This window comes from Castor canadensis, chromosome 13 (genome assembly GCF_047511655.1).
Source record: "Castor canadensis chromosome 13, mCasCan1.hap1v2, whole genome shotgun sequence".
Classification (NCBI taxonomy): domain Eukaryota; kingdom Metazoa; phylum Chordata; class Mammalia; order Rodentia; family Castoridae; genus Castor; species Castor canadensis.
Window position 1 is genome coordinate 8373634 of NC_133398.1, and position 25924 is coordinate 8399557.

Consider the following 25924-nt stretch of genomic DNA (forward strand, 5'->3'; position numbering starts at 1 on the left):
GGCTGCACCAACTGGGCAACCAAAAACTTCTGTGGGTCAGAGATCCACAGGCTCAAGCCCACCCATCCTGCCGCCATGTTGGGAGGATGCCCATTGGCCACAGAGGATCAAGGTAGAACCTGGGCTGAGGATGCTGGGTCCACTAGCCTCATCCCTAACAGAAGATGACACACACCACCTCCCCTGGGCTCTCATGAAGATCCTTTGGGATTGTGTTGTCAATCTTGACTGACCCTGGGTTAGCGCTCAGTCAGGCATAGCTGTCAAGATGACAGTCAGATGGTCATCTATGTTACTGTCTACTGTGAAGCCTCCTTTCTCTATGGCCCCAACTCATTTCCCGCCTCTTCTGGCCCTGCCCTGTTTAGCCTCATCTTGAGAACGATTCCCATGGTCTCTGAGAGTTCTGTTCAGGTTTTTAAGAAATAGGCATTTAGAGAACATTCCTCATTTGTTCTCCCCTTCCTTCCCCCAAATTGGAATCTGTACAGACATGACCTCATTCCATGAAAGGGTGCACAGTAGGCTAGGCCTGTGAGGGGGGCTGGGTTGAGCTGTCTCTAAAGACCATGCCCCCCACATTGTCACTGGGGCAGGATTAGGGGTGCAGGCACACATGAGAAGGCCTGAGTCTGGCATTCTATTGGTCACTGCTGAGTGAGCATCTCTCGTGGGCTTGTTGGGTTTTGGTTTTCACTGTGTGTGGCCACTGCCCATCTTCTTGTCTGGAGGGTCACCCTTTCCCAGGGTGGCCAACTTGTACAGGTGATGCAGCCCTGGCCAGAAATGCCTTCAGTGAAGTGCTTATACAAACAGTTCTACATGTATGAATCTGGGGCTTCCCGGGCACTCTGCTCTAGATATCCACGATGACCTCAGGCTTCCATTTGTCCTTTCCTTTCAGAGAAGACAGAGAAGATCCTGAGGGAATTTCTCCATTTCTATGAGGACCAGTATGGCGTCGCACTCTTCAACAGCATGCGCCACGAGATTGAGGGCACTGGACTGCCACAGGCGCAGCTGCTCTGGCGCAAGGTGAGAGGTGCTGAGGGTTCAGCTCGGGCTCTGCCACCCCTCCCATATAGCCTTGGATGTGACGTCTCTGGGCCTTAGTCTCTTTCTGTTGCCCTGATTGTCTGTAAGGGTCCACTCGTTCACTGAGGGTGACACTGTCACATCCCTCATCTGTCAAATGAGACAAGGACACTGCCTTCGCAGAGCGATTGTGCCTGGAACAGGGAAGGTGTTTGGCCAGAGTTGGCTGAAACTGTCATCATCACTGGCCTTGTTATTATCCCATAATTAGTACCAGGATCATATATGCCCAGGAAATACTTGTCCAGGGAAGAATTGGAAGCTGCCTGGCTCCACCCTGGAGGGTCAGTGTGGGCTAGAGGAAGCAAGTGGAAGGGAATCCTGTGGTTGGCCTATGGAGGGAGAGGATGTCACAGGTACAGGTGGAGCTCTGAGTTCTGGGCTGGATGCTGCTGTTTTTGGTTCCCTGCACTCAAGGGACTGCCAGTCCTTGTTCCCTGGGGATAGTGCAGGGGTCCTGTGTCAGTCCAGGAAAGTCCTGTTTGGGGGCCTCACTTGTACCAGGGCTGAGATCAGTGCCTTTCAGTGACCTCCACCCTCTGCCCCTGGATTGACAGGAAGGTAGCAAAGGAAAAGGAAAGGGTGGTGAGGAGGATGGTCTGGCCCTACAGTGACTCAGTGACAGCCCTGTAGTTACTTCTGGCTGGCTTCCCTCTGGGGAATCTGATTAACTGAGGCCATTCCCCCAGAAATGTGTGCTGGCCAGGTCAGCCAGGTGACCCAAGGGCCTGTGGCACTCAGGGTCATTAGTGGCTGAATTTCTGCGATTGGTGGGCTGCTGATGTGCCACATTTCCCCACCCTGTCCTGTTGGCTTCTGTGGGGCTGCCCAGGGCATCCTGTGCTCAGGCTGCAGGATGCTGAGGCCTTGCCACAGGGAAGGGATAGAGACCCTCTCTTAGCCAGACACAGGACTTTGTCTCCACTTCTGTAGTCTGATGGGAAAGGACTTGGGGACCTGTGTCCAAATGCTCTTAGTAGCTGGTAGCCTGGGCAGTTGGTTTGATCTCCAATCCTCTGACATTGGTTACCTCCTCTAAGGGCCAAGGTGAGGACTCAGTGAGAGGGCAAAAGTCCTGTGGTCAGGAAAGCAATTGGGTTACTCAGGTTTGAATCCTGACCTGCTGGGTAATTAGGCAAGTGGTATCACCCTGCTGTGAGGCTGATTTCAGAGAATATTGTCCTTACGGGCCAGATAAATCAGAGCAGCCTTGTGGGAGGGGAGGAGGACTTGGGGAGGGGGGGTCCAGCCAGGCAGTATTGGGATTTGGGGAAGGCCTTGGGAGACAACAGGGTGGAAAGAAAAGCTTGGGAAGGCTCCGGCCCCAGACTGGGTGGCTTTGGTTTGTTTCTACACACAAAATGAATGACTAAAAATGGGCCTATTTACCATGAGTTGGGAGGGGCCAGAATCAAAAGAGTGTGCTAGGGAGCCCAGTTTCCCAGCCGGAGGCTGTAGCTCAAGCTGCTCACAGTCTGGAATGACACCCTGGAGTCTTTCTGGAGGGAAAGACTCAGATGACTCTGTTTTCTGTACATGTTAGGTGCTGGGGCCATATGGCCCTTGATGGCCCTGCAGATGCCTAAGGTGACAGTAAATAGCTGTTGACACAATCCAGTGGGACCTATGGAGATGACAGGGTGAACACATGCCTGGGTATCAACGGGGGCTTCCTGGAAGCAGGGCTATTTCATTGGAGGACCTGACAATGGAGGAAGAGTTTACTGGGTGAGGGGAGTATCAAACTGAGGGAACAGGATGTACAAGGGCTGAGCCCAGTTGACTGACCTAGGATGGGGAGGCAGACCCCCCAAGCCTAGCCCAGGATCTGTTCTGCCAACCCCCAGCTTGCCCAGGTATCAGGGTATCACAGGGCACCACATGGCCCTTTGCTTTTGGACCCAACAAAACCTGTCTTTTTCCTTGACAATGGTAACCTCTGACCCCAAGGCATCAGGGAGCAGAGGTGCCCAGATGTGACCCAGCCTGAGTTTCTGGCAGGGGTGTACCCATCTGGGAGGAAAGGAGGCCTTGAACTCAGCCCAGGTGAGCAGGCTCAAACTGCTCTTTTATCCAGAATGAAACGTATGGGCAGCCCATGTCCAAAGAACCCAAGACAAATGGGGACCCATTGCTGTGCTAATCATTTTCTTTGTGTGAGACCTGTCTTTCACATTCACCAGGGATACATGGTTGTAGGGAAAGAGACCTATAAGCCAGAGGAGCAAAACCAATTTACTCACAATCCCTGAAAGATAGGGAGTTTTGGTCCCATTTTGCCATTCATGAAACTGACTGACACCATGTGAAGTCAAAATAACATCAGAGAAATAACTGATAACAATCATCAGAATAATAACAGTAATTGTTTTTATTAAAAACATCATAGAGATAAAATGAAAATAGTAATAATAAAAGCAGCAATAATAAGAAAGACTTAAACAGTTGCTTTGTGCTGGACACAGTCCATTCAGCCTCCACTGAGGCATGGAGAGGAGGAGACACACGAGGGCTGGCTCCTGTGATGGGTGGCAGACTGAGCGGGGAGCCCCAGTCGTCTGAAGCTTTGCAGAGTCTAAAATATTTTGTCTGGGCTGTCGGTTCTGTTTCACTTCCTGCAGACCTTCCACTTGAAACACGACTCTGCCATTTGAAAGTTTTAAAAATAAAATCCAAACCCACAGCTAGGCAGCCATTGTGAGCTGCCCCAGGATCTGGAGGTGGACATAGTGGTACAATGTGAGTCTGGCTTCCTGGGCCCAGGACAGCCTCCCTCTGGGACCATCCCTGTCCCTAAGTCTGGGAACTCACAAATCAGATGTCTAGCAGAGTGGTGAGGGGGAGGGTGGGGGGGGAGGGCTTCCCAGGATGTTAGGAGAGCCCTGGCTGCACTTTCTTTCTAGAAAAAATGGATTACAGGGCTGAGTTTTGGTGGTCTAAATATAGGCCACTGAGCAAAGCACAAGGTGTGTGGGGGTAGGGGAGCCATTTTTTCCTGTAAATATTTTCATCCTGGAGGAAGTGTGGTCTAGGGTCTTATTGTTTGAGCACAATGGGCTCTCCTTTCTGAGAGTGTTTCTTTCCCCTTAGGAGCCCAGGAGGGACTAGGGAGAGGGGAGCCGGTGAAGGGCCCCCGAGGAGTGACAGACTCAGGAGAGAGCAAGGAAGCTAGGAAGATCTGAGCACAGTCAAAATAATTTTTCCAGTTATTACACACATAAGCATTTCTTTGCAAGCAGCACCATATTTATTATACAACAAACAGAACCTGCTGAGACAGATCACTAGTCTCCCCTGGGTTCTCTATGTTGCATTATGGCTTTCATATCTCCCTTCCAGAAGCTTCCTGATGCTTGCCAGCTCAGGAAACATGTACCTGGATGGCCATAGCTTCAGCTTAAGATCCCACCCTTGGTATAAGGACCCCCCCTCTCCCCCCCAACCTCCAAGACAGTCCTGGAGCTGGGAGACTGTGGTGTGCACTCTGACTCTTCCTGCCTGCCTAGTGCCAGCTGCTGCTGCCTCCATTTCACAGATGAGGAAAACAGGGCTCAAAGAAATGCTGTGTGAGTCAGGCAGAACTAGGGCTAGTAAAAGTCTGGGCGTATCTGCAGTTCACACAGGTCATCTTCCTGCCAGGAAATACCCCCAGAGGAGGCCCCTTTTACCCCTGCCCAGGTCTGGTGAGGCCCGTAGTGAGCTTTCAGAGCTGGGGGGAATCTCTGGAGACACCTTGTTTAAGTTTTTGTTACCTTGAGGGAAAACTGAGATGCAGAGCTGGGCAGAGGCTTCCCAGATGCTGGGCCCTTGGAAGGCCTTGCCTGTGGGGTGTCACCCCTAGCTGGAGTGACTGCCGGGCACTGATGTGGCAGCGGTGGGTGGATGGAGGAAGCACTGTGCTCCCCAGACCTATTGCAAGGTGGCTGGGCCTGGCCTAAGTTAGGACAGAGTGGGAGCCCGTCAGCCTGGCCGGGCCCTGAATTTGGAACCGGCCTGGGTCTGAGTTGGACCCAGGGTGAGCCCCTCCATCACCCTGAGCTGCCTCTTCATCTACCAAGGGGGCAAGGTGCAGCTCTGCATCTACCAAGTGGGCAAGGTGCAGCTCTGCATCTACCAAGTGGGCAAGGTGCAGCTCTGCACCAAGGGTTGGGGGAAGTGCCCGCCAGAGAGTGAGTGAGAGCATGATCACTGCCTGTTGGCTGCTACCTCCTAGGGGACCCCACCCCTTCCCAGGCAGGGACCTCACACCCCACCCCTTCCATCCACAGGTACCCCTGGATGAGCGCATCATTTTCTCGGGGAACCTGTTCCAGTATCAGGAGGACAACAAGAAGTGGAGGAACCGCTTCAGCCTTGTGCCACACAACTACGGGCTGGTGCTATACGACAACAAAGTGGTAAGCGAGGCCCCAGCCGCAACCCGCTCTGGGCCCCAGTCTTCCTGGTCCATTTTCCCTGTTCCCCGAGTGCTCCTCCAGTCATCTGTCCCCTTGCCCCAGGTAATTCTCACTACATGAACCCCACTTCAAAGCTTCAGGCTCCAGACCTGCACCTCACACCTGCTGCCCTCATACCTGTTACCCTGTATCTCCCCACACTGTTGCCAGGGCCAAAGCAAAATCTCCCTGCCTTCCCCATCTCCCTGACCCCTTGCTCTCAGTGGCTCCTTGTCTGAAAAACATTTCATTCTGGGTCCAGGTGCTCAACTCACAAAACCTCATAAAGCCATCCTCCGATCACTCTCAAGTCCTCCCAATTGCTCCATCATCAAGGCCCTGAGCCTGGCCCTCCCTCAGCAGCCCTCCTGCTTCTCCTTTGACCCCTCCCATCTTTGCTCTTCAGCAGTCTCCCGGAGCTGTCTGCTGGCCGGTCTCTGCCTCCTCTACTCTCTGGGCAGTGTCACACATCCTCCCGCCTCATTCTTTCCCACCTCTGTGAGTAGGAAAGGCTTGAGAACGGATGGGAACTAGTTATATCTTATCTTTGCTTTGGGCCCTTGGAGAAGCTGCATCTGGTTGAGCCACAACCTCGCTTTCATCTCCCAAACATTTCTCCAGAGTTGGCTAAAGGACAGGCCTGTTTCACAGCAGATCAGTTTTTAGAGTAATAGAAATAGTCAGGTACAACCTTGTACCCTAGGGTAGAGGTTTTCTAATGGTAGCATGCATCAGAATCACCTGGAGACCTCAGCTCCTTATAAAAGAGGTTGCTGGACTTATTCCCCTTTCTCCTCAGGTCTAGGGCAGCAGGATCAAGGCTTTCAAGGTCAAGGAGCCCATTCATCTCTGCCCAGGTTCTGAGCTGCTCAGGCAGTGTTGGATAGTGACCCCCTAGTGGCAGACAGTAGCATGGCAGCCCTGCTGTATGAGCTGTTCCATCAGAATTGCTTCCCCCCACCCCCCCACATGCTGGTGTAGGAAAGCTGTGTCCTGACCTAATTCTCCTCCAAAGAAGACTGTGTGACACTAAAAGCTAGGAAGTTGGTGGGAGTGGGGGAGATGGGTAGTTCAAGGTGATCTGGAGACAGCCCTGGTCCACAGTCTACACCTGCTACTTCTCAGCTGTGTAAATTTGTGGCTAATCCACCACTTGAATTGTTAGCAGCCTGTGAAATGAAGCATACAGTACCCCAGAACAGTGCCTGATATATAAAAAACATTCCTTTTAGTATAGCTGCTGGTTATAGAGGCAGCTGTGGCTATAGTGATCATGTAGCAGCCCTCCTTATGTGCCAGGCACAGTGCTAAACATCTGATGTGGTTTTCTTATCCCTTCTCACCCAGCCCTGGGAGGCAGAAGCCCCGAACCAGGTTTCACTTGCTATACCACTATCACTAGTTACCCTGGTAATCAATCTTTTTTTTTTTTTTTTTGGTGTGCTGGGGTTGGAACCCAAGCACCGAAAATCCTAGCAAGTGCTCTACCACTGTGCTATATCCCCAGCTCCAGTCTACCTTTTCTTTTTTTTTTTTAACTTTTATTCATATGTGCATACAATGTTTGGGTCATTTCTCCACAGAAATGACCTTTTCTTATCCCTCTCTTTCCTTCTTTCCTGTCCTCCTCGCTACCCTGGACAGGCAGTTGAGTAGGGCCTTAGAGCTGAATTGGAGATGGGATTTGCACTTGGTCACGCCTTTAACCTTGCGGGTTCATCTCTCTTGCCCCTTCCTCAGGCCTATGAGCGGCAGGTGCCACCCCGAGCCATCATCAACAGTGCAGGCTACAAAATCCTCACCTCCGTGGACCAGTACCTAGAGCTCGTTGGCAACTCTCTACCAGGTAAAGGACAAGCCATCCCCAGCCATCCCTAGCCACGCTGCCCATGCAAGCGAGGAGTGTGATCCTGAGCCCTTTGCTCCAGGCCACATTTGCAGAGTGGCCAGCTGGATCTAGAGCTGCCCACAGGTTGTGCCAAGTACAACCTGAGCCGTCCAAGGGGAGACCTGGAAGGCCTGAGGGGTGGGGTTTGTCTGAGGCCATGCTATGGACTGGGTCTGGATCCGTGCAGGTCCTCATCCAGGTCCTGATGGTGCCTGAGTCTTAAGCTGCACAGCTGTGGAATGTGGGGGGGGTCTCGCCTCTGTCCTCCCCGCCTCCTGGGGCCCCTTGCTGAGTGGATGCTACATTTGTGAGGCGTTGCTGTTTTCCATTTCTGTTCACCCTGCCAAGGCTCAACGGAAGCCTTATGCAAAGAACACCTGCTGTGCAGACTATCCCTGGGAACTGAGGGACGTGGGGGGGGGGGGACGACGGACGGACGGACGGACATGCCAGCCTGGGGTCAGCTTGTGTCCCTAGCTGGGACTTGGGACTGAAGCCCTGATGGTGGTGGAGACTTGGTAGGAGTCCATGTTCCTGGAGGCCAGGCCTGTGCAGGTGAACACCTCCCCCTCCAGCCCTTGGCTTCTGTAGCATCTACAAGATACAGGTGCCTAGAGGACAGAGCTCAGGGTGTGGTAAAGACCCTGAGAGGTGGTGTGTGCACCATGCCCACACCAGGCCCACCCAGAACTGGGCACAGAGAACTATTATTGTCGGATTATTGACCATAGTGGCTGGTCACAGCCCAGGACCACTTACTTTGCAGGATCTCACATATCCATGAGGAACAAATAGAAAGAGAAAAATTCCCTTCTGTTTATTTCATTTTCCCACGTGCCTCCCTCCCCACTGGACATGGAAGCCACACTTTGGCTTCCACAGCTGAAATGTGTAGGGAAACCCAAGAAGGTAATGCTTAGCCTTGGAGCATCGAGAACCTTACCCAAGAGGGAGATGGGTGGATGTGACCTACTTCCGGCTCTAGGAGGGGTTCCACACGGATGCTGGATTCTGAGGTTCCCTTAGCCAGGCTGTGGAGGACAGAAGGAAGGCACCTGCCTCCCCACTGACCTGCCAGCCACTTCAGGACAGGCCAGCCTTCTCTAGGCCTAAGTATGCCTGTCGGCCACAGGATCAGGTTCCTGCTGTCCTCTGACCTAGGGAAACCACAGAGGGCAGCTGCTCAGAGAAGATTTCTCCACAGGGACTACATCAAAATCAGGCACTGCCCCCATCCTCAAGTGCCCCACACAGTTCCCGCTCATCCTCTGGCACCCTTATGCACGTCACTACTACTTCTGCATGATGACAGAAGCCGAGCAGGACAAGTGGCAGGCTGTTCTACAGGACTGCGTCAGGCACTGCAACAATGGTGAGCCACTGGGCCTGGGCAAGTGGGCGCTAAGTGTGTCAGTCACCCAGTGGCCGAGTGCTGTGTGGCAACCCTGCTCTATAAGCTGTTCTGACTTCCCTTCTAAGTTTGTAGGAAGCTGTTTTATCTCCCAGAATCTTCTTCCTTGATAAAAACATTTCCATGTTGCTCAGGAAACATTAGGAAATTGTTGAGGCGGGTGTAGTTGTTGAGCCCTTGGACTGTAGATCACAATCATAATCCTGATTTGACCACTTTCTAGCAATGTGACTTTAGAAGACTGATTTTCCGTTTGGGGCCTTTGTTAAATGGTGATAATAACCCCTCCTGTGTCTTAGGGGGTTTTTGGGAGGATTTGTGACCAGATTTGGGTCACATAGATAAGAAAGTTCTTGCTCTTTTTTTGGTTGTTTTTCTTTCGTTGGTACTGGGGTTTGAACTCAGGGCCTCACACTTGCTAGACAGATGCTCTTACTGCTTAAGCCACCCACCAGCCCTTTTTTGTGTTGAGTAATTTTGAGATAGGGTCTCGTGGGACTGTTTGCCTGGGCTGGCTTCAAACCATGATCCTCCTGATCTCTGTCTTCTGAGTAGCTAGGATTACAGGCGTGAGCCACTGCTGCCTGGCCAAGTTCTTGGTCTTGTTAGAGAAAGAATTCAAGGACAGACACAGAGGAGATTTAAGCAGGAGCAGGTTTATTTATGCAAAGCAAAGTGAACACAAAGCAAAAGTGCACCCTCCAGACAGGAAAGTGTGCAGGCACAAAAGGGGTGCTGCATTGGAGATCCCAGGACCTCAAGTTTTTAATCAGGATTTGCATTCATGGAAAACACAATTAATGTTCCAGGGGATAGGCCTTGTGTCATCATCCCCACATGTCAGGCAGGGGAGTTCGTGACCTTGGATGGTCAGACCAGGCCTGTCATTTTTTGTGGCCTGTGGGGTCTTTCTGTCAGTGAGACCCTACTCTGTGTCACAGGTCATTCCGTTAACATCAAAAGTCCAGGATGTGATTCCATATCAACATCCAAGCCATGATTCTCAGCCATCAGGTTTCCTAACTCCAGTGTCATGCTCACAGTGAGAGTGCAGTCCATGATGTGGGAACATCCTTTCCTTCCTCCTCTGTAAACTCTGGTTCACTCAGTTATTCAATAGACATTTTTAGTATCTACTCCGAAGACACAACAGGGGAGCAGGGCATGTTCCCTACCCTCATGCAGCCAGCTGTCTGGTGGGAGAGATAGATGCTAAACAGATGACCCACCAGGGTGATGTCACAGCTGTGTTGGGTGCTGAGTGGGAGCACCCAGTGAACCTTGAACATGTGTTGGGGGAGGTGCTGCCCTGTGACTGGGGAGGGGTTGATCTGGGTGGGCTTCATGGTGGAGGTGATGGTTCGGTTGAGACCTACAGAATGGACAGTCAGTCATAGGGAAGAGTGCTGCAGAGAAGCTGGAGCCAGCATGAATGCATGAGCAGTGTAGAGGAGGGAGTGCCAGGCTCTGCATTAGGGAGGGGGTGACCTGAAATGGGGCTTGAGGGGGGCTCTGGAGTCAGGTCTGGAAGGACCTTATAGGTTCTAAGGAATTAAAAAGGTTTAGGATTGTCTTCCAAGAAGGGGTGGGGCAGTGGGGGTCTTTCCAGCCCTGCCCTGGACCCTGACTTTCTTCCAGCTGATCTGGCCTCAGGGAGGCAGAGGGGAGCCCTGTGCCAACCCTGGTCTCCAGCACAGCTCCACCCAGCTGTAAGGGAGGTTTGGACACCTGGGCGGAACCCAACTCACCCCACCTCTCCAGAACCGCCTCTGCTGTCTGGAATCTGCCAGGCAGGATGAACCAGGTCTTCAGCCAGGCCAACCCCTGCCACCTGGACTGGGCCCTGCCCTGCTGCCCACAAAGAGCCTCCTGTTCCTAGGTCCCTGGGGCTGTGGTGCTGGTGAGGGTTCTGGCTGCCTGGCCTGGGACACCCTCCTCCTTCCCCTATCTCTGGCCCAAATGCCTTTCCCCAGGCTTCCAGGGCTGCTGGCAGGGTGGTGACCCCAGGTCAAGCAGGGGAAGGAGGAGGGATAGGCCGGGTGGGGTGAGGCGAACCAGTCTTCAGGTCTCCAGCTCTGTAGCTTGTGAGAAGGATTGAGATGATTTGAGTGGAACTCCTAGCCTCCAGCCTGGCATATACAGTGAGCGGCACACAGGGAGCCCCTTGGGTCTGGGGTGTGGGCAGGAGGGGAGGCCCGGGGAGAGCTGCTGGACCAGGTAAGGATGGGAGGTTGTGACAGAAAGGTGTCCTGCAGGGGCAGCCCTTCAGCCCAGGCAGGAGCTGACAAGGCTGGTTTCAGATGTGGGTCTTTCCTCCACCCCAGGACTGTGAGAAAATTCTTTGCTTCCTCCCTTTCTGAGGCCGGCCTGGAATTTGTAGAGCCTGGAATTGCTCACTCCTGGTGCTGCCAGGAAGTGGGGGGTGGGTGGGGAAGGAGGCCAAGCTGGGTGGCCGCCAGCCAGTCCCAGGGCCCCCCTCACATCCTGCATTCCTGAACAGTGGGGGGTGGCAAGAGGCAGCTGGGGCACTGGCCTACTGAGTCCTCTTTGCCGGCCTGGGGTACTGAGGTCAAGGCTTCTTCCTGTCTGACTGGAGTCCCCTCTCTGGCTGCTGCCCTGAACTGAGAATGAAGTTTCCTTTCTCAGAAAGTCTCCAGGTCTGGCTTGTCAGTGAGTCCTGCGTTCAAGCCCTGATTCTGCAGTTCCCTAAGCTGTGTGTCCTTGAGCCAATAACTTTGCCTCTCTGGGCCTCCGTTTCTTCATCAGGACTGAGACTAGCAACAGTGTTCTCGCGCAGCGTTTGAGGATTAAGTGAACTCTGTGTGAAGTCCTAGCCTAGCACTGTATCTTCATTTCCCAGGGCTTCCAAAACGACTGCACAGACTGGGTGGCTTACACGACAGAAATTTAATTTTCTTCTAGTTCTGGAGGTTCCAAGTTTGGATCAAGGTATCGGCAGGGTCATCCCTCTGTGAGCTCACGATTTTTGTTTTTCATTTTTTGTTCTTTGAGTTGGGATCTTACTATGTTGCTCCAGCTGGCCCCAAACTTCCAGGCTTAAGCTATCCTCTTGCCTCAATTTCCTCAGGAGCCAGGGTTATAGGCTGGAGGCACTCTACCTTCTACCCATTTTCTTTCCCTTTTTTTTTTTTTTTTTTGTTGTTTTTTGATGGTCTGCCTTACCAGCCCTTTTTTGTGATAGGGTTTTTCAAGATAGGGTCTCTTGAACTATTTGCTCGGGCTGGCTTTGAACCATGATCCTCTTGATCTCTGCCTCCTGAGTAGCTAGGATTACAGGCATGAGCCACATTTCTCTAAGAAATTTCCCCTTTTGCAGAGTGGCTCAACTGGTAGAGTGCCTGCCTAGCAAGCGTGAGGTCCTGAGCAAAAACAATAAAACAAAAAACAAATTTCTCTTTCTTATAAGGACACAGTCATGCTGGATTCAGGCTCACCCTATCCCCTCAATTGAATTTATCTCAGTCCCAGTTTAAGGTACTGAGGGCAAGGGTATCAAATGAGACACATGGGACCCTCAAACGTGTCAAACCCTGTGACTTGATGTGTGGAACAGAGAAGGTCCCCAGAGTCTGAGGCTCATGTCCTGCTTGAACTGGCGTAGAATCCCTCCCGCCTCACCTTCCTGGCAGACACCCTACCCCTCAGGCCTGACTTGCATGCAAATGTGGATTCCTGGATGTGAGAGAGCCAGCCTGTCACGCACTACTGGATTTTCCAGGCAAAACCTGGTCTCTAGAAGACGGTGTCCTCCTGAGAGCCTGGCTGGGGTTCTTCCAGGCCCAGGTGGTCAGCCCTGGCTGGGATACCCCTGCTCTCCTCCCATCACACCTGCCTGGCCCTGAGTCCCTGAAATGGAGGGTTCAGCATCCATGCTCCATGCAGGGATGGGCTCTGCTGAGCTCCCTTCTGGCCCTGACAAGCAGTGATTCCTGTTTCCTCCCTGTGGCCAGATCACTGTGGGAGGGAGGGTCCCCCCATGCTAGACGGGACTCAGCTTCCATGGGGTGACTCAGCCTGTAGTCACTGCAGTGGGTGCTGGGGTTTCTTTTGCTCAGACTGCTCTTTCCCCATCCTGGGCTCTGGGGACACTGGTCAGAGGCACATGGCCAAACTTGGTGTTAACCATGTTTTCCCCATCCCCCAACCCCAGTTAAATTTTGCAGCTTCCTGCTGCTTGCTTTGCCTCCTTAGCACTGGGTCTGGAGTCCATGCCTTGTTCACCCACCCACCCTCTAACATAAGCCACCAACACCACCAATAATAGCAACGCAGAAATAGTCTTTTTATAGTTGTTACCAATAATAAAGGCACTTCCTTTTTTTTTTTTTTTTTCCCTGCAGTGCTGGATATGGAGCCCAGGGCCTTGTGCAGACTAGACAAGTGCTCTCCCACTGAGCCACACCCCATCCCCCATTTATTCAGTAAATTTCTTCTAGCATCTATACCAGGTGCTGACTTGGGCCCTTAGACAAGACAGATCCAGGGCAGCAAGAGCTGGTTCTCAGTGTCTTACAGAAAGTGTCATTCAGCATCCCTGACTGTGGCCCCCTAAGACCTCACAGTCCCCATGCTGAGGGCCAGGGGGTTCCCCAGTGGGTGTGGGAGGCCAGGCCAGGGGCATTGACCCCATTGTGTAGAAACTGAGACCCTTTTTTGGGTCTAGTGATCTAGAACAAGGCCCATCAAACTACAGCCCATGCCTGCTTTTGTCAGTGAGGTGTCACACTCGCTCACTTGGCTTGAGGATCCACTGGGGCTGATCTTATGCTGGGTTGCTGGGCTGAGTGGCTGGGACAGAGGTGCGCTGGCTTGTGCAGCTGGGTGTATTTACTACCTCATGGCAGCGTTGCCCAGATGGAACAGAAGGGGTAGCAACAAGGATTAGAAGGAGAGTCCCAGATATCCTGAAAGCCATGCTGGGTACCCTCTCAGGGAAGGAGGTGGCGCCCCCTCGTTCTTCTGTTGGCTGCTTCTTTTACTGTAAAGTAGGGTTAGTGATAGGCCAGATCTCAGGGTCTTGGAGGATATAGGTGATAAAGAGGAAGCCCGAGGGTTGCCATACTGCTGATGGTGGGGGCTCCTTGCTCTTACTGTGCTGAGACTCTGCACAGTGAGCCTCATTGACCCCTCCTGACATGCTGTTGCAGGTGGGTGCCGGGTCTGGTTAGTTGGCTGGTCTTGGCTGCCACTAGGCAGTTTGCTGAGCTCTCCTCTCCCTCTCTGGGGGCAGGGATCCCTGAGGACTCCAAGGTGGAAGGCCCCGCGTTCACGGATGCCATCCGCATGCACCGCCAGTCAAAGGAGCTGTATGGCACCTGGGAGATGCTATGCGGGAATGAGGTGCAGGTGAGACCAGAGGGCTGACTGGGAAGATCTCAGAAGTCACCCTGGGGCCCAAAGGATAGATCTGGGAGCAGTGATGGGCTCTGGTGCACTGCAGGTTTGGTTTGGAAGGAGATGACAAGCTCTTCTGGACAACGGGGTGCTGGTATGCGTGCCATTTTGTTCACTCACTCACTAGGCATCTCCGTGGACCAGGTGCCTGGGTGTAGCTACACACAGGATGGCCTCAGCCCGGGCCCTCTGTGGAGCCAGGAGCTCTGTCTTGCGGGAGAAACTGACATTCCACAGACACACATGCATGTGCAGGCAAGGCAGGAAGGAGTGTAGCATGTGCCAGGGCCCTGAGGTGGGACCCAAGCTTCTGAGAACCCTGCAGGCACCCCAGTAGATGAGTCTGACACCTGTGGGTGATGCTTGGAAGCCAGCACAGTGGAGGTGTGGAGCAAATGGCCAAGCCCAGAGGAGGGGGCTTGAGTGGCCAAAATACAGAGAGAAGCACCGGCTGGTGTCCCTGCTCAAGCCCTGCCCCTGGTTATTCCTCTTGATCCTAGATCCTGAGCAACCTGGTAATGGAGGAGCTGGGTCCTGAGCTGAAGGCGGAGCTCTGCCCTCGACTGAAGGGAAAGTCACAGGAGCGGCAGCGCCAGTGGATCCAGGTGGATGGGTCCCCTAGAGGCTGGGGGGTGAGCAGCTTGTACAGTGCCTTTGGCTGTGGCGCTGACACAGCTGCTGTGACTAGATCTCGGACGCCGTATATCGCATGGTGTATGAGCAGGCCAAGAATCAATTTGAGACTGTGCTATCCAAACTGCAGCTGGCCCGGCCAGCCATGGAGGCGGTCATCCGCACCGACATGGACCAGATTATCACCTCCAAGGAGCATCTGGCCAGCAAGATTCGAGGTAGGGTCTTTGGGCCATGCTTGTCATGCCTGGACCCAAAGGTGCTTGGACCAGGCTCTCCAGGGACCAGACGAACTTTCTTTCTATCTCATGACCCATGACTTGCTGGTTGATTGTTTAGAAAAATTAGAATGGAGTTCTGAGAGTTGTTTTACAGTAATTATTTTTATAAATCCAGATCTTGAAGGTGGCTTTTTTTTTTTTTTTTTTTTGATAGTACTGGCATTTGAACCCAGGGCCTTGCAGTTGCTCAGCAGGTGGTCTACCACTTGAGCTATGCCCCCAGCCCAAAAGGGGAAAACTTTTGTTTGGGGGGGGTTCAAGCATTGTGTCTATCCTTAGCCAACCCAGATCTGACCACATGTCATTTGGTAGGCTTCAGTTTAACTCAATGATGCCTAACTTCTCCCCTAAACACACACACCGGCCATGGTTTTAGCAGTTGTTAGCTTCCTATGGCTTTTTCTCAACGAGCTGTATTCATCAGGAGCCGGATGGGACACTGAGAGTTGACATTATTTTGTGGAACAAACAACATTAGCTGGGTGGGGCAGGGTGGACACCAAAACACCCCCTGGGTAAAAATGCTTGAGTCAGAATGTTTGGAGAGCTAGCAGGGAAGAACTTTTTACACGGTATAGCAGAGCCATGCTACACCATCCCAGGGCAAGGAAGAGCTCAGGTTTTGTAAAACCAAGAGGCTCCTTGGTATTCTACTAAGGTATTTTTATATTGTTTTTTTTAAACAAAGGAGCATGGTCCCTAAAGATAGGGTTTTCTCTGCCTCTATCTAAGTAGGAAACTACTAGCACCTTTGGCCCATAGTGCTCTTAGTTTCTTGCCAGTCACAGTGTCAGAAACATGTCAGGTTCAATGTCAGGATCCCCTGGGTTTTAAAAAATTTTTTAGATGTTTTTTGGCAGTACCAGGGTTTGCATTCAAGGCATTGTGCTTACTAGGCAGGTGCTGTACCCCTTGAGCCCAGCTCTTTTTTGTTTTGTGGGACTGGGATTTGAACTCAGGGCTTCACATTTGCAAAGCAGGTGCTTTACCACTTGAGTCACTCCTTCAGTCCATTTTGCTGTGGTTATTTTGGAGATGGGGTCTTGTGAAATTTTTGCCCAGGCTGGCCTCGAACCACAGTCCTCCCGATCTCCACCAATGGAGTAGTTGGAGTTACAGACATGACAACTGTGCCTGGCTTCCATCACCATTATGTTTACTTCATGGAGTTATCTTTACCAACCCTTTCTCTGGGATCAGTGAACTTGCTAGTATTGCCACCATGGGTGGTTTTCTGGAAAGATAACACAATGGTGCCTCTGGCTTCAGGGCTGGGATGGTGGGAGGCCCAGGATGGTGGGAGGAGTTCCTGGTACTGCCTGCCTGGCAGGAACCTCTACTGACCTGGCTCCCTCTGGGCACAGCCTTCATCCTCCCCAAGGCAGAGGTGTGTGTGCGGAACCATGTCCAGCCCTACATTCCGTCCATCCTGGAGGCCCTGATGGTGCCCACTAGCCAGGGCTTCACAGAGGTTCGGGACGTCTTCTTCAAGGAGGTCACAGACATGAACCTGAATGTGATCAACGAGGGTGGCATTGACAAGCTGGGCGAGGTAAGGCCTGGACTTGGGTCTGGTCCCCATCCCCTTCCACCGGGGCATTCACTGTGTGACTCAGGGCGGACCCCTCCTCAGATAGTACTTATAGAGATAGGGACAGAGGCCACCAGGACAAAGCTATCACCAGTCTTGGTGGGGGCCAGCAGTTAGAGGAAAGAGGGAAAATTCACCCTTTGCCACCAAGCCCCTATAAAGCAAGAGAGTTGGCAAAATATAAAAGAATTTAATAGAGAAGGGAGGAAGGAGAAAAGGCAAGCTTCAGGTGTGAGCAGTAAAATTAATGCCCTGATAAGTCATGTACCCTACAAACGCAGAACGTACTTCCACGGTGCCCATGTTGGGTAGCTGACTGCCTGGAGTCCACATAGATGTTAAATGCAGATATCTGTCCTGTATCTTAGCCTTCCCCTTACACTACAAATAATGGGAGTTCAGACTATAGAATTTGAGAACCAGAAAGGACCTTAGAGATCCTGAAAAGCCATCTCCTGATTTGGGGGCTGCAAACACTGAGGTTCAGAGAGGATGAGCAACTGCCCAGAGTCACCCAGCAACCCAGAAGGAATGAGAACTGTCTCCTAGCAGCCAGGCTGGCCTCTCCACAGCACTGTGCTGCTGAACCACACCTCCCTTGCCTTCAGGTCCTCCTCTGTCCTGTCTGGGCCCTCCTGTGTTTACCTTAGTGGCCACCATCCTCAGGAGTCCATCCCTCATAGCCAGTGTGGGTTTGGGGGGCTGCCTAGCCACTCATGCAGCCCCCGCAGAGGTCCCACGTGCCCCTGCCTCTTGCAGTACATGGAGAAGCTGTCCCAGCTGGCCTATCACCCCCTGAAGATGCAGAGCTGCTATGAGAAGATGGAGCCACTGCGGCTCGATGGGCTGCAGCAGCGTTTCGATGTGTCCAGCACATCTGTGTTCAAGCAGCGAGTCCAGATCCACATGCGTGAGGTGAGCCCAGGCTCTACCCCCAGCTTACGCCACACCTGCTCACCACCATCCATGGGTCCTGTCATGGCGAGTGGGCAGGCCTTCTCTCCATTGCTGCACATTCTCTTCTGCCTCCTTGGCCAGGCCTGTCTGTGCAGAGCACCTGTGCCTGTGCACACCCGGGTGACTGCCTACTTTGGGAAGTTCTTCCTCGATCCCAAGCTCCTTCCTGTGTTTTCTGTTCTCTCAAGGCAGGGTGCTCAGCACCGTGCCAGGCCTGTAGTACACTTAGTGACCATGTGAGCGAGCACCCAGACTGCCTCTCACTCTCCACTGGCAGGCCTAGGGTGGGTGGGGGGCTGGCTGAGGACCCTCTTGGTGTGCTCACTCTATGGGCTTCACATGCCTGTGGTGTGCCCTCTGTAGCAAATGGACAATGCTGTGTATACCTTCGAGACCCTCCTGCACCAGGAGCTGGGGAAAGGGCCCACCAAGGAGGAGCTGTGCAAGTCCATCCAGCGGATCCTGGAGCGGGTGCTGAAGGTGAGTGCCTCACCTCACCCCACATGGACCCTGTCTAGTCACTGCCCCGCCCTGAGCCTGATTCTGAGTGCCGCTAGAATTGTGGCCTCTGCCAGGGCATATGCTGATGCTGTGATGCATTCAGAGTAGCATGCTGGGCTTGGGTCAGACTGCTGGCCTTGATGCTTCCACCAGGCTAAGGGCCCCCTTGTCCTCCCTGCAGAAGTACGACTATGACAGCAGCTCTGTGCGTAAGAGGTTCTTCCGGGAGGCGCTGCTGCAGATCACTATCCCCTTCCTGCTCAAGAAGCTGGCCCCCACCTGCAAGTCGGTGAGCCCATGCCCCTGCCCTCCCCAGTGCCTGAGTTTGCGGGGCCTCTCCCCAACCCCCTGGCTCTGACTCCCTGCCTGCCTGCCATGCCCGACAGGAGCTGCCGCGCTTCCAGGAGCTGATCTTCGAGGACTTTGCCAGGTTCATCCTGGTGGAGAACACGTATGAGGAGGTTGTGCTGCAGACCGTCATGAAGGACATCCTGCAGGGTGAGCAGGGAAAGTGCAGCCCAGAGGGTGGCGGGTGGCACAGACAAGGTACAAAGAGAAACTTGAGATTCTCGCCTAAGGCTAGTGTCAAGCCCCACTGGTGACCCCAGGAGAGCAGCTTTGCCCCCTCTGTGCCTTAAGTTTCTTTTCAGGTCCTTGGCTTTGCTGGGAGGGTCAGAGGAGGGACATGGTGGTTACCAGCATGGGCTCTGGGCTGGAGTGACAGCTCTGCCACTTCCTGCCATGAGGCCAGGAGGGAGGCAGGGTTCATGCGGGCATGAGGTCCAGCACAGCTGTGCCGGTGCTGAGCGTCCTGTCCGTCCTGTGGCCCACAGCTGTGAAGGAGGCCGCCGTCCAGCGCAAGCACAACCTGTACCGGGACAGCATGGTCATGCACAACAGTGACCCGAACCTGCATCTGCTGGCTGAGGGAGCACCCATCGACTGGGGCGAGCAGTATGGTGACAGCGGTGACGGCAGTGGGGGGGACAGTGGCAGTCCCAACCCTGAAGCAGCCACCCTCTCGGAGAAGCGCCATCGGGCCAAACAGGTGTTGTCTGTGGTCCAGGACGAGGGGGCAGGGCTGCCCTTTGAGGCTGGCTCTGAGCCTCCGTCACCTGCATCTCCGGACAGTGTCACTGAGCTCCGAAGCCTGCTGGCTCGGGATCTACGGGCTGAGAGCCCCCCGCCATCCAGCCCCCTGCTCAATGGGGCCCCTGCCCAGGAAAACCCCGAGCCCAGGGCAGTCCCCGAGGCCTCCTCATCGTCTGCATCACCCCTGCGGCATCTCCCACCTGGAAAGGCTGTGGACCTTGAGCCCCCCAAACCCAGTGACCAGGAGACCGGGGAACAGGTGTCCAGCCCTGGCAGCCGCCCCCCCATTCACACCACCACTGAAGACAGTGCGGGGGTGCAGACAGAGTTCTAGGCTGGTCGCCCCAGGCTTCTATGGACACAGTGCGGGCCATGCCTCCAGGGCACTGCAGGCTCTGCTCCAGGGAAGGGCAACCAACCTATACCTTGTGGGTGGAGCTGGGCAAGGGTGACTGGAACCCCTGGGGGAGCCAGGCCCACATGAGTCACTTTATTGGGTTTGGTCCACCCTTTATTGCTCTGTTTTCTCTTCTGTGGGCTGATCTTGGAGGCAGGGGCTGATTTTGAGGTTTTCCTTTGTGCTGTGGGCTGTACAACTTAGGGGGGCTGGGGAGTCCCTCCATTCTGCCCTCCTGCTGTCACCTCTATTTCCTTCACCGTGGGTCTTACTATCGACCAAGGGAGATGAAAAGCATCAATGCTGTGACTCAAAAGCCTGGGAAAACCCAGATTCCCTGTTATCTTCCCCTCAGGGCTCCCTGGCACCTTGATAGGGAGGAAGAAATGAAGGGAGAGGTGGCGGAAGGTGGGACGGGTGTGAAGATTGTCTCTGTCCTGCACTGTTCAGTCATCCCCTTGACCCCTGGCCTAGAGGCTGGATTCCAAGTGGACACTGGCTTCACTCCCCCCCAGAGGCTGAGGGAGGCCAAGAAGGAGGGTTTCAGGCTGGAGCCAAGCTGGGGGGTGCTGGAGGAGGGGAAGGAAGGATTTTGGGGTGTCTTGACAGGGGAGTGGGCCAGGTGCCTGTGATTGAAATGAGAAAGGCCTGGAATGTGCTGGTCTGTGGAGAGGAAGTGACTGAAAGGAGGAAGGAGCTGACCTTTGGGGAGAAGCTAAGGGAGCCTGTGAGCAAGAGGGTGAGGTGGCAGTTAGTGTTGTTGCAGCTGGAGCCCAGCCTGTCTCCTTCCTGATAACCTGAGCTCCCCCATTCTCGGAGTTCCCTCTGTTCCTCTCTTGGTCCCCACATTCACACTCTGGGTTGGGCAGTCTCTCAGAAGCAGGGCTTGGTGGGCATGGGCTCTGTCTGCTCCCGATCATCTCTAAGGTACTCACTGCTTGCCAAGGAGGTAGAGGGGCTCCTGAGAGGCAGCAGGAGAACCTGTGGCTCCCCAAGACACTGAGGATTTGCGTGGCTTTGGCTGCCTCTGAGTCTTGAGTCACCTCACTGAAAATTCCAGGCCCTTCTCAGATGTCCTTGTGAGTCACTTTGAACTGATGTCCCTTCCTCGAGGGTCAAGTCAAGGCCACCCCAACTTGACAGCCCCCCCTTCCTGTGCCTCCTCAGACCTTCTCTGCTGTTGGGAGGACAGAGCAGAAACTGCCTCTTCAAGGTTCCCAGGGTGGGGTCCCCTCCCCAGCCCTGTGTCCTCCATCCCTTGAACCTGCTCCCCTGGGCTGGAGCCTTAGCCTCACAGGACAAGGCTGGTGCTCAGGGCCACCAGCCTCCTCTGACAAAGTCAGTGATCTCTTCCATGCTCTCTAGTGCCTTGGGGGTTTCGATCATCCTTCCCAGGTGTGGTATTGAGAATACTATGCAAACTGTTTAAGCTTCTGCTAATCAATAAATGCTTTATTTAAAGCCCACTCCTTGTGTTGTACTGGGGTTGTGGGAGGACTGGGCTAGGGACTGGGCAGCTAGTGCGAGTGGTTTGCCCAAACTGTGAGTAAAAATGTCCCAGCCAGTCACCTGGGGGAATGTTGGCTTCCCTGGTCAGCCTGTTCATGGGCTTAGGGCTTGGGCCTGATCCTCCCTCATTCCACAGGGCTGAGGGGCAAAAGCCAGGGTCTTCGGGCTGGAAGTCGGGAGTTTAGCTGGTGTGTTGCTGTTGTCCTTGACAGGTTTCTAACTCAATTCAAGTTCCTTGGCTAGGAAGGAAGTGGCAAAAGTCCTTCCTCCTTGGGCCCAAGTCAGGAACTAAGACCTATAAAACACTGTGCTACACAAAGTGGCATTGCTTCCTTAGGGCTCAGTTTCCCTTCCTGGCCAAGCTGAACTCAGGAGGCAGCAGGGAGGATCCATCAGGCGTCTCAGAAGTCCCCAGGGAGAAGACACTGAGACGAAGCACCAGCTCCTGCCCTGGACAGTAGGCGTACAATGTGAAGAGAGCAGGTAGTCCCAATGAGGCAGGGACAATGAGTCCCGGAGGGGCGGGGCTCTTCCTGACACCAGGAGGCCTCTCCTCACCTTCCAGCTCTCTCATTGCAGTCTCACTGAACCTTGGGCGAGCACTCAGTGCCCCCTGGTGGCTGCCAGACTAAAGGCCCCATCAGGTCTGGTACCGGATGGATGGGGAAACAGGCCTGAAGGCTGGCCAGGATTACTAAATCAGAGGCGTAATTCATGCGTCCCAAGCCCAAAATAAAGGCTGCCCTTGGCTCCAAACTGCCAGAAAACATGTGCTATGTACATCCCTGCCACAGTACCCGAGAGCACTCCTGGAACTGCCGTGAATGAGTAGCACGGTGCGACAGGATGCTGCCTGGCTCCACACCCAGCACAGCCACGCGGCAGTAGCAGGGCTCCTAGCCCTAAGCCCTGAGCCTCAGCTCCCTTGCCTACCTAACAGCAATGCTGAAAGCAGCCAGGGCTACTGAGCACCGGCAGCTCCTAGATGGCGCTGGCTGCCTCCGGGCCTGGTCTTCCCACCTGTGAAGAGGGAATGGCTAACTTCCCTTTTGGGGGTACTGCTCTGTCTCCTCTGACCAAGGTGCACAGCTCCCCCTCCCAGCTCTCCAAGGACCCAGGGATGACACGGGAAGGAACAGCAGATGGATTTATTGATGTTCCTGCTTTTTGAGTTGAGCTGCCTGTGAGGGCGAGGGTGGAGATGCGGAGAGCCAGCGGGGCATGCACAGGGAGCAGCAGGGGTAGGAGTGGGGCAGGCAGAGGCCTACATGGCTCATCGCCCTCCCCAGATGTCCCTCACCCCAGGCCAGGGACAGCTTGGTATGCTCCGAGAGAGGCAGATGGCAGGGAGTGCAGCCACAGCTTGGCTAGGACGCTCATTCCTGAGTCTCTGGTGGCACAGGCACCTCTCCCCACTCTGAACCCCGGCCCTATGCCTCGAGGGGCCCCACCACCCGCGACATGCCCCCTCTCCTGTTCAGTGTTGAGTCCAGTGATGCCACAGCTGAGGAGCGCCCCCACCTGGCCCAGATGTGCTTGGAGCTCAAGGCAGGGGGTCACAGGCGGTAGGGAAAGGCTAGGGTTGGCCTCCCCCTAGTCTGGGGGGGAGGGTGACTGGGAGCCCCGGGTCTGCAGTAGTGGCGGCTGCGCTGGGGTGGCATCTGGACCTGCGGATGGCTGTGCGCTCAGCTGCTGTGGTAGATCCGGAGGCGCTGGGTGATCTCCTGGCGGCACAGCGGGCAGGTGTGCAGAGGCTGGCAGCACTGCTGGCAGCAGCAGACGTGGCCGCAGGTGAGGAAGATCATCTGGGCCTGAGGACAGAGCACAGCAGTGCACTCAGTCCCAGCACCTGGGTCATGCTCTTTACCTTAAAAACTTGGTGGCATGAGGGTTGGAAGAGTGGCTCAAGCAGTAAGAGTGCCTGCTTAGTAAGCCCAAGGGCCTGAGTTCAAACCCCAGTGCTACCAAAAATACAAAACAAAACAAAAACTTGGTGGCATGGATGCCATGAGCCACTCAAACATCACAGAAATATATGTCATAGATATGAAACCCCACTCAGTCCTGTTCGATTTTTTTTGTAGGAGTAGAGCTTGAACTCTGGACTTTGTGCTTGGCAAAGCAGGCGCTCTACCACTTGAGCCACATCTCCAGTCCATTTCGCTCTGAGTATTTTGGAGTATTTTGGGTCTTGTGAACTATTTCCCCAGGCTGGCCTTGAACTGCAATTCTCCTAAGTTACAGGTGTGAACCTCTGGTGCGCGGCCCTTCTGTTCATTCTTGTTCCTATTTTGCTATGGCTTGCAAATAATATATAAATACCGATCATCCCTAATCCTCTCCTTTCCTTCTTTTTTTTATTCATTTATTCACATGTGCATACATTGTTTGGGATATTTCCCCGCACCCCCCCCCCCCGCCTGCCCCGTTCCCCGCTCTCCCCCCTACCCCCTACCCCCTTCTTTTTTTAAATTTTTTTATTTTTCAGTGCTGAGAATGGAACCAGGGCCTTGCCCGTGGTAGGAAGTGAGCTCCTGTTTACAAGTTTCTTCCTGTGCCCTGAACCCCTAGTTTAAAATGACTGCAACCTTATGGATCAAGAGCCCTAGAAGTGCACCTAGGCTTTGCCTTAGCATTTCCTTTTGTCAGGGCTGTAACCTGAAACGTTCAAGATGCACCCTAAACCATTCAAAGTTTTCTATAACAGCAAGGAACTGGGAGCCACCTCAGGGTCCCAGCTGCTCATGCTGCCCTGTGACATTCCCTGAGTCTATTAAGGACCAGGGAACAATGGAACTGCCATTACAGGGGCTGTTCTAAGTGGCGGCAGGGAGGTTCTGTACTTTACACACTGCTATGTTTACTTTTTGCAACAAGTAAGTGTTAATTCTGCAGCAATACTTAAAAAGCCATGTTGTTGATATTTCGTGATATGAGGAATTTTCCCTAATGTAGTTAATAAGCTGGGAAAAAATTTACTCTCATGAAAAAAGGTTCAGGAAACGATGTTAGCATTGTTCACGTTTGAGTCACAGGACCACGATTCGCTTTTGTCTCCTGTACTTTTTGCTTTCCTGTATTTTCCAAACTGTCTAATGAACACGAAGTACTTATGCAACCAGAGAAAACTGAATATAATCCATGTGCCTGGAGAGGCCAAGGAGGATGGCTCAGGCATGGGGCAGGTGAGTGGAGAGGGCCGCTGGTCAGGCCCTGCACCTTGCCCTGCCCTGCCACCCCAGACTTACCTCCCGTTCCAGGCACACAACACACTCTGAGGCCTGCACCTCCAGCTCCGCAGGGGGAGCTGATGGTCTCACTGATTCCGGAGGCTCTTGAGGGGTTGTGGGGGGCTCCAGGACCCCAAAGACCTCATCCTTGGGTAGTTTCAGCTCTGTGGGGCCAGAGGGACAGGCTGAATCAGGCAGTTAACACAGATGATCCCAATACTTAGGGGCTCCCAGGCCCTGCCTGTCCCCAAGAAAGTAAGCTGGGGGTGAGCATGGGGGCCACTCTGATCTGAGCACAGGGGAAGGACTCTCCCCCAAAACCACCCCATACTTCACTTCTCTGAACCCCGTTCCCCACGCTCTGCAGCTGTGAAGCAGGCGTGGAATCCCCACACTCCCATCCCTTTCTCCCCTGCCATCTCACCATGCTGGCAGGGATGGCCAAAGCGCCTATTAACAGGGACCTCTTATTCTGAACGTCCCTGGGATCCTCCACAGCCACCCTGCAGCAGGGTTGATCACTTTCAGAGATGAGGAATCTGAGGCTCGGAGAGGAGCCATCACTTGCCGAGGGCCACGTGGTGGAGCCACAGAACAGGAGCCCACGGTTAGGGTCTGAGCTCCTCTGTCAGGTCGCCCAGAAGACTGGATGAGCCACTGCCCATCAGGTGACCAGCAGAACAAGAAGCCCCTCTCTCCCCTCCCTCTGCTCAGCAGCACTCCTAGCATGCCCACTGCTCTGCCCTGGAGCCAACAGCCCCTGAGTCTGCCAACCACAGCTCATGCATCTGGATGAGCCCCTGCAGGAGAAAGCCCAGTCAGTACCTGGCTGGATCCTGGCCACATCCAGCAGATCCTGGACCCTCCGGAGGATCTCATGCTGCAGGCCATCCTCTGAGACACCCAACTGTGGCAGTGGAAGAAAGAGCAAACCGTGGCTGACTGAGGCTGGGGTGGGAGCCACTCTGCAGCCTGGAGCTGCCCCTTGAGGACCCAAGGCCACAGGACGCCTCATTCCCAGCCTCTGGCACCTTCAGTAGAAACATGGCAGCCAGGGCCCCAGTGTCAGCACAAGACTGTGCAGTACCACAGCTGCGCAGGTGACCATTTCAGGCATGGGTGCAACAGTCATTAAGGCAGGGAGAGAAACTGACGCCCCATAGGAAAACAACACTAGTGACAGCTACAGTTTATGAAGTGCTATCTGGTACCGGGACCAGACATCCACTCAGTGTCATATCACCCCAGGACCCACACCGTCACAGTTCACATGGCAAGGGTAGGACAGAGAGAAGCCATTGAGGCCAAGCTGCTCAGAAGTAGCAGTGAATGAGCCACACAATTGGGCAGCCCCAGGACCCTGAAGTGTTGAGAAGTCCTGAGTCACAGGAGAGACAGGACAGCAGAGTGGCTAAGAGCAGAGAGCAGGGGTCAGTGCACCAAGGGTCAAGTTCCAGGTGTGCTAAGGGGCCTTGGTTTCCTTGTCTG

General features: G+C 53.9%; 2 protein-coding genes across 12 annotated transcripts in view; one reads left to right on the top strand and one right to left on the bottom strand.

The window, feature by feature from the left end:
- The window catches only part of Niban2 (niban apoptosis regulator 2), a 51727-nt gene extending 30564 nt beyond the window's left edge, over positions 1–21163 (top strand). For both annotated transcript variants that reach the window (XM_020173783.2, XM_074053145.1), the window contains exons 2-14: positions 905–1035; positions 5364–5492; positions 7272–7377; positions 8624–8791; positions 14082–14197; positions 14746–14850; positions 14934–15096; positions 16524–16711; positions 17510–17665; positions 18071–18187; positions 18390–18497; positions 18595–18706; positions 19042–21163. In XM_020173783.2, coding sequence (XP_020029372.1) covers positions 905–1035; positions 5364–5492; positions 7272–7377; positions 8624–8791; positions 14082–14197; positions 14746–14850; positions 14934–15096; positions 16524–16711; positions 17510–17665; positions 18071–18187; positions 18390–18497; positions 18595–18706; positions 19042–19634 — 2192 coding nt within the window. In that variant the 3' untranslated portion in view covers positions 19635–21163. The remainder of the gene's footprint in view (positions 1–904; positions 1036–5363; positions 5493–7271; positions 7378–8623; positions 8792–14081; positions 14198–14745; positions 14851–14933; positions 15097–16523; positions 16712–17509; positions 17666–18070; positions 18188–18389; positions 18498–18594; positions 18707–19041) is intronic.
- Positions 21164–22339: 1176 nt separating this feature from the next.
- Positions 22340–25924, bottom strand: part of Lrsam1 (leucine rich repeat and sterile alpha motif containing 1) — a 31625-nt gene continuing 28040 nt past the window's right edge. For all 10 annotated transcript variants that reach the window (XM_074053147.1, XM_074053151.1, XM_074053146.1 and 7 more), the window contains 3 exons: positions 25262–25343; positions 24455–24600; positions 22340–23017 (listed from right to left, as the gene is read on the bottom strand). In XM_074053147.1, coding sequence (XP_073909248.1) covers positions 22892–23017; positions 24455–24600; positions 25262–25343 — 354 coding nt within the window. In that variant the 3' untranslated portion in view covers positions 22340–22891. The remainder of the gene's footprint in view (positions 23018–24454; positions 24601–25261; positions 25344–25924) is intronic.